The following is a 12080-nucleotide window of genomic DNA, read 5'->3' as shown; positions in this document are numbered from 1 at the left end:
GCTCAGCTCTAGCCATTGCAGCCACTTGGGGAGAAAACCAGCGAATGGATGATCCTTATGTCCCTCTCTAGAAATTTGCCTTTCCAATAAAAATAAATACATCTTAAAAATATTTAAAAATGGGGCCCGGCGGCGTGGCCTAGCGGCTTAAGTCCTTGCCTTGAACGCCCTGGGATCCCATATGGGTGCAAGTTCTAATCCTGACAGCTCCACTTCCCATCCAGCTCCCTGCTTGTGGCCTGGGAAAGCAGTCGAGGACGGCCCAAGGCTTTGGGACCCTGCACCCGCGTGGGAGACCCGGAGGAGGTTCCTGGTTCCTGGCTTCGGATCGGCGCAGCACCGGCTGTTGCGGCTCAGTTGGGGAGTGAATCATCGGACGGAAGATCTTCCTCTCTGTATATCTGACTTTGTAATAAAATAAATAAATCTTTTTTAAAAATATTTTTTAAAAATATTTAAAAATACAAATTTTATGCAATGGCGTATCCAACCAAGTGACTGAGACTATCACAGGTGATTGCTACGTGGGCAGGGATTAGGGGGAGGGGCCGCAAGAAATTGGCAGGTGGAGTTCTCAGGTACTATGCCATGAGGTTACATCTCATTGGTGAATGACCAGACTGGCACAAATTTCAGGAGCTGTGGGAAAGGGGGAAGCCGGACAAAATGACTGAGGTCTTTATGGAGGTATTTGAGTCACTCTGCACACTCCCTGCAGTATTGGCATACCATGGGGGGCCTAGCTGCTCCACTTACCATGCAGCTCCCTGCTAATGTGCCTAGAAAACCAAGAGGATGACCCAAGTACTGGGCCCCTCTGTGAGAGACCCGGAAGAACTTTCAAGCTCTTGCCTTCACATTGGCCCAGCTCCAACTATTTTGGAAATTTTCAATGTGTGTGTGTTTATTCTTTTTTTAAGATTTGTTTATTTTGGGCCCGGCGCGATAGTGTAGTGGTTAAAGTCATCACCTCGCACTTGCTGGGATCCCATGGAGTTACCGGTTCTAATCCTGGCAGCACCGCTTCCCATCCAGCTCCCTGCTTGTAGCCTGGAAAAGCAGTCAAAGACAGATCAAAGCCTTGGGACCCTGCACCTGCGTGGAGACCCAAAAGAAGCTCCTAGCTCCTGCCTTCAGAAAAACAGCCAGGTTCAGCGAAATCATGCTTCTTTGCTATAAACTGCTAAAGACTAAAATTAAAATAGGCATGAGACAGCTGAATAGCAATCTAAGCCATTTTAAGGTGTATAGAATACGGTTGAATGTAAACCAAAATTGAAATGTCTATGAAGAAGTCACAGGTTGTGGTTGAGAACCTGCATTTTCCTATTAACATATTGGTTAATCAATACCATGTCAATTAATGCCATAATGTTGTAAATGGTTGGAAATATTATGTTGGGACTTTTAATTGATTGGAATGATACTCTGCTGGCTCTAACTTCAGACTAGAGATGGTCTCACCAAGAAACCATTAAACTTACCAGGACAATAAGATGCTGGACTTTATGCTTGGTAAATACCTCCAATGAAAGAATGTCAACTGAATTTGAACTATGGAAATGCAACAAGGTGGAGCAATCCACCGTGGGGGGAGGGTTTTGGGAGGGGCGGGGGGAATCCCAGTGCATAAAAAAATGTATCACATAATGCAATGTAATTAGTTTTTTTAAAAAGGAAATGCAATAAAAATATATGCTTAAAAAAAAAAAAGAACTGGCATGCATATGGGATCCCAGAGTGTGCAAAGCAAGAACTTTTGCTACTAGGCTACCATGCCAAGCCCGTGTGTGTGTGTGTGTGTGTTTTAAGATTTTATTGTTATTGGAAAGCCAGATATACACAGAGGAGGAGAGACAGAGAGGAAGATCTTCCATCCGATGTTTCACTCCCCAAGTGAATGCAATGGACCGGTAAGCGCCAATCCAAAGCCAGGAACCAGGAACCTCTTCTGGGTCTCCCATGCGGGTGCAGGGTCCCAAAGCCTTGGGCCGTCCTTGACTGCTTTCCCAGGACACAAGCAGGGAGCTGGATGGGAAGTGGAGCTGCCGGGATAAGAACCGGCGCTCATATGGGATCCCGGGGCTTTCAAGGCGAGGACTTAAGCCGCTAGGCCATGCCCCTGGGCCCGTGTTTGTGTTTTTAAAGATGTATTTGTTTTTATTAGAAAGGTAGATTACAGAGAGAAGGAGGGACAGAGAAAGATCTTCTGTCCACTGGTTCAGTATCAGAGTGTCTACAACAGCCAAAGCTAAGCCAATCCAAAGCCAGGAGCCAGGATCCTCCCACGTAGGCCTCCCACGGGAATGCAGGGTCCCAAGGCCACTTGGGGAGTGAATCATCGGTCAGAAGATTTTTCTCTGTCTCTCCTCCTCTCTCCATATATCTGACTTTGCAATAAAAAAAAATAATAATTTGGGCCCGGCACGATAGCTTAGTGGTTAAAGTCCTCGCCTTTCATGCACCAGGATCCCATATGGTCGCCGGTTCTAATTCTGGCAGCTCCACTTCCCATCCAGTACCTGCTTGTGACCTGGGAAAGCAATCGAGGATAGCCCAAAGCCTTGGGACCCTGTACCTGCGTGGGAGACCCAGAAAGAAGTTCTGGCTCCTGGCTTCGGATTGGCTCAGCTCCAGCCATTGCGGTCACTTGGGGAGTGAAACATCAGACAGAAGATCTTCCTCTGTCTCTCCTCCTCTCTGTATACCTGCCTTTCCAATAACAATAAATAAATCTTTAATAAATAAATAAATCTTTTAAAAAAGCAAAAAACTCTACGCAGCGTGGTAGCCATTGACTAAAGTTCTTACTTTGCACACACTGGGATCCTATATGGACACCAGTTTTTTTTTTTAATGATTTATTTTATTTTTATTGTAAAGTTGCATATACAGAAAGGAGTAGAGACAGAAAGGACAATCTTCTGTTAGTGATTTACTTCCCAAGTGATCCAAATGGCCGAAGGTGAACCAATCCGAAGCCAGGAACCAGGAACTTAATCTGGTTCTCCTACGCCAGTGCAGGGTCCCAAGGCTCTGGGCCATTCTCGACTGCATTCCCAGGCCACAAGCAGGGAGCTGGATGGGAAGCAGGGCTGCCGGGATTAGAACCAGTGCCCATATGGGATCCCGGCGCGTGCAAGGCAAGGACTTTAGTCGCTGGACCACGGTGCCGGGCCATGGGCACCAGTTCTAATCCTGACAGAAACATTTCTTTTCCAGCGCCTTGCCTGTGGCCTGGGAAAGCAGTGGAGAATGGCCAAAAGCCTTAGGATCCTGCACCCACGTAGGAAATCCAGATTAAGCTCCTGGCTTCGGATTGGCAGTTTCGGCCCATTCACTTGGGGAGTGAACCTCGGGGAGTGGATCTCCTTCTCTCTGTAAATCTGCCTTCCAATAAAAATAAATAAATCTTTAAATTTTTTTCTCAAAGTTATTTGGCAGCAATCATTAAATAATGCATATAAAATGCGGAAATCTTGAGGGAGTTGGTTTCTGGAAGTTGGAAAGGCGGCATCTGGAAGAGTATGAATGAAGGTTGGGTTCAAGTTCACTTTCCATTTTCCTCACTGTGGATTCCAGAAACAGCAGCAGATAGAGGAGGAAGAAGTTAAGTTAGGTTAAGTTGCTTCCTCAGGCCTGTCCAGCAAGTGTCTTTTACATGTTAAAGGTCATTAACTCTTTTTCTCTCTTGCAAATATTCCTCATTCTACCCCCTTTTGTTGAGGACCCTTAATGTCTTTTTAGGTAATCCTTAAAGGTATTTTGCTTAGACCCACCCAATGCTTCTACCACAATAGGCTTCTTGTAGGCCTGGGTAGGTCCTCTAGCATTCTCCAGAAACCAAAACCTCACAGGCCTTTTTGGAATGAAAACAAGTCTTGTGACTACCCTTTCTCCACTTTCTGTGGCCCTTCTTCTTCTTCTTCTTCTTTATATTTATTTATTTTTATTTGGAAAGCAATTTTTCCAGAGAAGGAGATAGAGATCTGTCGTCTGCTGATTCATTCCCCCAAAATGGCCACAGTGCCCAGAGCTAGGCTGAATTGAAGCCAGGAACCAAGAACTTCCTCCAGGTCTCCCACACGGATGCAGGGTCCCAAGGACTTAGGCTACCCTCTACTGCTTTCCCAGGCCGTAAACAAGGAACTGGTGGAAATGGAACACAAACTGGTACACGTATCAATCCCAGCACTTGCAGGTAGAGGATTAGCCTGTTGAGCCACCATGCTCACAACCATCTCTCTCACTTTTTTTTTTTTAAAGACAATTTATTGTATTGGAAACAGATTTATTTATTTACGGAAAGAGAAGAGTATATGGAGAGATCTTCCATTTGCTTGTTCACTCCCCAAATTGCTCCAACAGCCAGAGTTGAGCTGATCTGAAGACGGGAACCAGGAGCCTTTTACTGGTCTCCCACATGCGTAAGGGTTCCAAGCACTTGGGCAATCCTCCACTGCTTTCCCAGGGTCGCAGAGACTGTGACACGAAAGATAACAGCAACGCAGATTCTTGTCTCACACCAAAGAATTTTCATGCAAACAATTTCAGTGTAGAAGGTGAGATTTATATAAGACAGAGAGGGGGAGGAGAAAGAGAGGTCACCTGCCATAGTGACACAAGGGGGCGCCAAGGAAAGAAAACCCCTCTATTTTTTAAGATTTATGTATTGGGGATCCAGCACGATGGCTCAGTGGCTAAATGCTTGTCTTGCATACGCCGGTGTCCCATGTGGGTGCCAGTTTATTTTCCCAGCTGCTCCACCTCTCATCTAACTCCCTGCTTGTGGCCTGGGAAAGCAGTGGAGGAAGGCCCAGAGCCTTGGGAACTTGCATATATGTGGCAGACTCAGAAGAGGCTCCTGACTCCTGGCTTTGGATTGACTTAGTTCTGTCTGATGCAGCCACTTGGGGAGTAAACCAGTGGACAGATCTTCCTCTCTGTATCTGCTTGTTTCTGTAAATTGTTGGGGTCTTAAGCAAGTTCGTTTGGGTAATGAACTAGGAATTTGAAAGCCACACTTTCCACACCCATGTAATATTTTCTGCCCACCTGTGACGGTCACCCATCGTCAACTGGAACCTGAGAGGGGGCAATACTACGTTGTTGTATACCCACTTCTCTCACAATCCCCATACAGAAGATCTTCCTCTCTGTCTCTCCTCCTCTCTGTATATCTGACTTTGCAATAAAAATAAAATAATAAATCTGCACCGATCTGAAGCCAGGAGCCAGGAACTTCCTCCAGGTCTCCCATGCAGAAGCTCCTGGCTCCTGGCTTGGGATTGGTGCAGAACCGGCTGTTGTGGTCACTTTGGGAGTGAATCATCAGATCTTTAATAAATCTTTAAACAAAATAGAAGAATTGCTTGTAGCTGTTATTTGGAGCACAGATACGTATTTCAACGCATGTCTCCTCAAGGGGGAAAAATCACCATTGCTTATACAATTTTTTATACAGATTTTTAAAAAACATTTATTTATTTTTGTTGGAAAAGCAGACATACAGAGAGGAGGAGAGATAGAGGCGAAGATCTTCCATCAGATGATTCACTCCCCAAGTGGCCGCAACAGCCAGAGCTGAGTCAGTCTGAAGCCAGGAGCCAGGAGCTTCCTCTGGTTCTCCCATGTGGGTGCAGGGTCCCAAGGCTTTGGGCCATTCTTGACTGCATTCCCAGGCCACAAGCAGGGAGCTGGAAGGGAAGCAGGGCTGCCGGGGTTAGAACCAGTGCCCTTATGGGTTCCTAGCACATTCAAGGCGAGAACTTTAGCTGCTAGACCACTGCGCTGGGCCCTATTTGTTCATTTTAATTTGACAGTCAGAGTTCCAGGGAGATCTTCCATCTGCTGATTCACTCCCCAAATGGCTGATTTGGGCAGAGCTGACCTGGTCCAAGCTGGTAACCAGCAGCTTCTTCTAGGTCTCCCAGGTGGGTGCAGGGTCCCAAGGCTTTGGGCCATCCTCTGCTGTTTTCCCAGGCCACAAGCAGGGTGCTGGAAGGGAAGTAGAGCAGCTAGGACTCAAACTAGCATCTATATGGGATGTCAGTACCGCAGTCATTGGTTTATATACCATCGTGTCAGCTCCTAACTTCATTTATTTTAAATGCAGAAAATGAGGGCCCTGCGCGATAGCATAATGGTTAAGGTCCTCGCCTTGAATGCACTGGGATCCCATATAGGCACCAGTTCTAATCCCAGCAGCTCCACTTCTCCAAGTTGCTGCAACAGATAAGGCTGGGTTCAGTCCAAGTATTCTCTGGAAACTCGGTCCAGGTCTCCTGAGTGGCTGGCCGAGCATCACCTACCGTCCCGGTTTGGCATTTGGCAGGTGTTTTCCCCTCCCTGACCTCCAAACACAAGCACAGCCCAACCTGGAACAGGCACCCGGCCTGCTGGACTTCATACCTGGGAAAGCCACATGGCAGTTAGGGTTAGAGTGGACTTGGACAGTCCTGCCCTAGCACAGCCCTTCTCACGGCCTGTCCTCTCAGGAGGCGGCGCAGCACACCCAGCACGGCCCTTTCATTCATTTGCCCACACTTCTCTGGGGCAGGTGGGCGCTGTGGTCCCAGAGTCAGGCTGCGACCCAGGCCCACTGCCGGCAGGTTGGGGCCAGGGCGAGGGCCCGCCCCCTCATTCCCCCCTTCATTCTGCTTCCTGCGGGGTGAGTAAAGGCCTTGGCGCTCGCGCCTGGGAGGGCTTGGGCCCGACAGGACAGGGGTCAGTGCCTCCTGAGCTCCTGTTGGGGAAGAATGCCGGTTCCCCGAGCGGCAGTGGGGGAAGCATTGGGCGCCCGGCTTCCTACTCTCGGGGCAGGAGCGCTGACTGGCGGCTAAGGCCCGGTCCCCGCCTGGTCACCTGGACACCACAGCCTAGGCGAACTCGGTTCCAACCCCAGTGACAGTCGGAAGCGCATCTCGGCGGCCGCGACTCATCTCCATAGAAACGCCGGAAGCGTGCTTTGCCGGAACGCTCCCCCCGGCGCCGCAGCGGCCGAGGCTTGGGTTCCGCCGGCGTAGCGGCCCGGAAGCGTGGCCTCGGTGCTGCAGAGCCGGAGGCAGTCGCGGCGGGGTCTGTGCCCAAGGAAGAGCCGGAGGTGGGGTCGGGCGCGCATCCCCTGCTGCAGGGCCTAGGGGAAGGCCTGGCGTGCCCGGTGGGGCGCCCCGGCTAGTCTTGGAGCTCATGTGGAGAACGCGAGAGGGCGCTACAGCATCAGGGCGCCGTGCGGGCCAGGGTACTGAGGCGGGAGGATTAGGTTGGCGGAGACTGGAGCGGGGGGCAGACAGGGGGCTATGGGCTCGGGCTCGGGACCGATCTGTGGCGCGGAGGACGGGGCTGGGTGTTTGGAGCAAAGTGCATGGCGTGGGCGACATCGTGGCGGCAGGTATTCGGTGCCAGGCCTGGGAGGGCAGGCCTGGGTGCCTTTGTTCTGAGACGGCCACGAAGGCCCTGTTGTCCCCGGACTCTGGAACGGGGGTCCTGCAGGGAACAGGGCGAGCGAGGGGCAGAAAAGGTAGGGCCTCAGCCCCGGAGTGTCCGCCCGCTGTCAGTGGCCCGGATCGGAGTCCCTGCGGAAGCACCTGCAAAGCTCGAGCCGTAGGAGGAATTCCCGGCCGTCGAGGTCTCTGAGCGGAGGGTTGGCCTCTGACGGCCGCGCAGGCTCCCTCTGGCTGCGGCGGGATCAATAGGCCGGCAGCCGCCCGGGTAGTTCAGGTGTGTGGATTGGGACGGATCTGGCGAGAGCATATGGAAGGTGCCCCAAGGATTGAGTCTGACACCCCATGAGTCCTGAGAGTGCAGCACTAGGAGTAAGGGGAGCACCTCACTGGAGCCGGGGGGACTGGTGGGCAGAGGACACGTCTCAGGGTACATCCTAGGTCCCCATTCTCCTCCTTTAGACTTTGGGTATGGGCATTCTGGAAGATGATCCCTGCATGCACTTTCTTTGTTTAAAGGCAGAGAGCGGGAGAGAGCGCACTTTACGTCTGCAGGTTCACTCCTCAAGTGATAAACAACAAACTGGGCTAAGTAGAAGCTGGGAACTGCAGACCCCATTCCAGCCTCCTCTGTGGGTGGCAGGGACCCAAGGCCTGGAGTCGTTGTTTGCTGACTCCCCATAAGCGGAGCACAGACTCAGCCTCAGGCGCTTAGATACATGGTATGTGTGCGGGGAGGGAGAGAGCTCACCTCCCACTCCTGGCACTCCTGAGTCCCAGCCAGCACTGGTCATTGGCCTCACAGGTAAAGCATCACAGTTTCTCAAATTCCCAGAGTACTAGAAGTGGGGGCTCCCCTCTTTCTGGTGCAGTGCTGGGATTATGTGGCCACAGGTTTGTAAGAGGCGGGGGCATTGTCCAAACTTGCTCATCTTGTGGCCTGCTGGTGCTCCACTGTGAACCATTTGTCACACACCCTTGGGAGCGTCCCCGTGTGCCCTCTTCCCTGTGCCATACCCACCCCCTGAGTCCCATAGGCCCTATGGAGATAGCTAGCACCACCAGGGCTGAAGGAGGCACCTCCATGCCTGCTGGCCTGAGGCATGCTCGGAGTCATGTATGGCCACTCTTGGGACACCTTCTGGGCTAATGCATGCCAAGCTAATGCCTGACCTTCTACCTCAGCCCTTTGCTAATGAGGCACCTCCCAAATAGCTCTGCCCAGGGGGCAGATGTGCCTACGGACACCAGTTAATGTTGAGAGATGTGGCCGCCAGAATTCAGGGGTGGCAGGAGTCACAGCCGGCCAGTGGATATTGGGGGCCAGTGTTTCTGCAGTGAGTCCTGCTCAGGGTGAGGTGGGGCTGCCAGTTACACGTGAGGGTCTCTGGGGTCACTTGGAGTTGGGAACAGGGTGGGCAGGTCCAGATGGGGCAGGGTGCACTGTGGGGAGATGAACAGGTGTGAGTAGGGACAGACCCTAAGTATTCCCACCCTCTTCTAGGGGTTTTATGGGGGCTGACCCCTGCTTATCCCCACCCACTCATCCCACACAGATGGCAGCGGCAGAGGCAGTACACCACATCCACCTCCAGAACTTCTCACGCTCTTTGCTGGAAACCCTCAATGGGCAAAGGCTGGGTGGGCACTTCTGCGATGTGACTGTGCGCATCCGTGAGGCTTCCCTGCGTGCACATCGCTGTGTGCTGGCTGCTGGCTCGCCCTTCTTCCAGGACAAGCTGCTGCTTGGCCACTCGGAGATCCGCGTGCCGCCCGTGGTGCCCGCACAGACAGTGCGTCAGCTTGTCGAGTTCCTCTACAGTGGCTCCCTGGTAGTGGCGCAGGGCGAAGCGCTGCAAGTGCTCACTGCTGCATCTGTGCTCCGCATCCAGACCGTCATTGATGAGTGCACGCAGATTATCGCACGCACCCGTGCGCCGGGCACGCCCGCGCCCGCGCCCCTTCCCGCTCCCGTGCCTCCACCGCTGGCTCCAGCCCAGCTGCGCCACCGTCTGCGCCATCTATTGGCCGCCCGCCCTGCAGGGCACCCGGGCATGGCGCACAGCCGTAAGCAGCGCCAGCCTGCGCGCCTGCAGCTGCCTGCGCCTCCAGCACCAGCCAAGTTGGAAGTATCTGACATCGACCCCACACTGGCCCTGCCTCTGGTCCCCGAGGACAGAGGTGATGACGATGAGGAAGAGACGGATGAGAGCGAAGGCGAGGACGGCGAAGGCAGTGGTCCTGGAGAGGGCCAAGCACCACCTTCCTTTCCCGACTGTGCTGCGGGCTTCCTCACCACCACTGCAGACGGAGCGCGGGAGGAACCCCCTGTGCCCACCGGCCTCACTGACTACAGCAGTGCCGGTAGGGACTTCCTTCGAGGGGCTGTAGTGACTGAGGACGTGTTTCCAGAGAGCTATGTATCCGCTTGGCATGAGGAGGACAGTGCCACTACCGAGAGCTGCCCTGTGGAGGCCCCTGTTCCGCCTGACTGCGTCCTGGCTGGATCTCATACTCCCAGCGTGAAGACCCCAGGGCCGCCTGTTCCTCTCTTCCCCTTTCACCTGGGTGCCCCTGGGCCACCTGCACCAGCCCCTCCCACACCACCAGGGCCAGCGCCGGGGCCTCCCCCTACCTTCTACCCCACGCTCCAGCCAGACGCTGCCCCCAACATTCAGCTGGGGGAGGCTCCAGCTCAGCCTGCCCCTCCAACCACCGCGCCTTCAGTCACACCTGTTCGAGCCCCTGGTGGTGAGCCGCCAGCCTATGAGTGTAGCCATTGCCGTAAAACCTTCAGCTCCAGGAAGAACTACACTAAGCACATGTTCATCCACTCAGGTGAGCCAGGGCTGCAGGTTGCAGGTGGGAAGGTGGGGTGGGATTAAGGAGACAATTCCATTGACCCACAGGCTTCCAAGCCCATTGGTCTTTGGAGAGCCAAAGCTAGGGAAGGGCTGGGGACTGGTGGAAAGACACTGGCAGAGTTGTGCTCCTCTGCAGTAACCCTAGAGAGCCTGGTGGTCAGATTCTCCAAGTGCCAGGACATATGGGCAGAGAAACCCCGAATGGGGTCCTCGCTTGGGGAGGGGGGAGCTCTTGAGACTGGGTTAGGGAGTAGAAACCCTGCCAAGAACCTTTGGAAAGCTGATGACAGGGTCTTGACAGAGGGGATGTTACTGGGATGGGGAGAAGTGCTTTGGAAGTCAGTGGGCCTGATGAGGGGCTTCAAGCCTCTCAGAGGTTGAGGGGAGACCCATATGGGCAGCTAGGATAAGCACCCGAAGTTCCAGACAGGTGTAACCCAGTGCTGGGAGGGTCCCTGTGAGATTGGGTAGGGAGGGGATGCCTGTCTGTGACCCTCAGTGAGACGGCATGGGTCTTGGGGGGATGGTGTGCATGTGTGCATATTGCACATGGTGTGTGTGTGCATTCCTAAGGGGCAGGGGATTCCAAAACGAGGAGGGAGGTTCCCTGACAGGCGGGAGTTCCCAGGATGGTGGCTGGTTCTGGAGAGAATGGAGGCTTCTATCAGATAAGCCCCTTAACCCCCCAAGCTTTGTGGACTAACATCTGCATGGGCTGGTCCTGTCATCTGCAGGGGAGAAGCCGCACCAGTGCGCCGTGTGCTGGCGATCCTTCTCTCTTCGTGACTACTTACTCAAGCATATGGTCACACACACCGGAGTGCGTGCCTTCCAGTGCGCAGTCTGTGCCAAGCGCTTCACGCAGAAGAGCTCCCTCAATGTGCACATGCGCACCCACCGGCCGGAACGTGCACCCTGCCCAGCCTGTGGCAAGGTCTTCTCCCACCGCACACTGCTGGAGCGCCACCTGGCCACACACCCTGCACCCTGATTTGGGCTTGGATCCTGGCCACTCCAGTCTGGGAATCCACGTACCCCTTCATGGTGGACTATACCTACTGCATGACTGGTTGTCTGTCCATTGGAGCCTGGCAGCTCCAGCAGCCACAGCTTGACTCTGTTCCTTCCATCATACCAGGCCCTTCTCGGAGCATAGGCTCTCCTCCTTCCGACCCCTTTTCCTACACCTGACCTTGAGTGAGTCCAGCCCCACTGTGCCTCTCCTCTTGGATACTAGGAGGAGGGGCATTCGGCCTCCTCAGAACTGGATGCCCTGATCCCTGCAGCTGGTTCTGGACTTGTATTTCTGGTAATGGTTTGTGTCTGCTCTGTTCCCTGGTGGGGTGGGGTGTGGAATGTTCCCCTACCCCCATGTCTGGCTGGTGATGTCCTGAGCAACTGTCTCTCTTGGGGGGTGCTTCAGAAGGCTCGTATGTGCACCTATCATGCGATGGGGCTGGCACTAGGATTTCCCTCGCTGTAATAAACAAGGTGAGCTGTGAGACATACCTGTGTGGCATTGAGCTCAGTGCTAAGCTATGGTTACTGGCACTCAAGGTGCCCATCCCTGGGCAGTACCACTGCCACCACACCCACCTCCCTGGGTGTTTCTTGAAGCATGCAGGACTCAGTTCTGGGCACTGTGGCAGCCCGGGTATGTGACCACACTCAGTTCTCCTGTAGCATTTGATCCTGTGGGTGGGAGGGGCACAGGACAGCTCTTTTGAAGTGGGCCATGAGAGAGACCCCAAACCCAGTCACCAAGTATATTTTA

General features: G+C 53.5%; 1 protein-coding gene across 5 annotated transcripts; it reads left to right on the top strand.

Annotated features, from left to right (window-relative positions):
* The first annotated feature begins 6962 nt into the window (after nucleotides 1-6962).
* ZBTB45 (zinc finger and BTB domain containing 45) lies at nucleotides 6963-11812 on the top strand. 5 transcript variants are annotated; one of them, XM_058674902.1, is made up of 3 exons: nucleotides 6963-7102; nucleotides 8999-10280; nucleotides 11041-11812. In XM_058674902.1, the coding sequence occupies exons 2-3, from the start codon at nucleotides 8999-9001 to the stop codon at nucleotides 11295-11297; spliced, it is 1539 nt and encodes a 512-aa protein (XP_058530885.1). In that variant the 5' UTR covers nucleotides 6963-7102; the 3' UTR covers nucleotides 11298-11812. The 5 variants fall into 5 exon arrangements, with proteins under 5 accessions (XP_058530885.1, XP_058530887.1, XP_058530886.1 ...); XM_058674904.1 differs by having other exon boundaries at nucleotides 6977-7261; XM_058674903.1 differs by having other exon boundaries at nucleotides 6978-7240.
* Nucleotides 11813-12080: the final 268 nt, after the last annotated feature.

This window comes from Ochotona princeps, chromosome 16 (assembly GCF_030435755.1).
Source record: "Ochotona princeps isolate mOchPri1 chromosome 16, mOchPri1.hap1, whole genome shotgun sequence".
In the NCBI taxonomy this organism is placed as follows: Eukaryota; Metazoa; Chordata; class Mammalia; order Lagomorpha; family Ochotonidae; genus Ochotona; species Ochotona princeps.
Note: the sequence above shows the minus strand (reverse complement) of the source record. Positions and strands in the feature narration are given on the sequence as shown.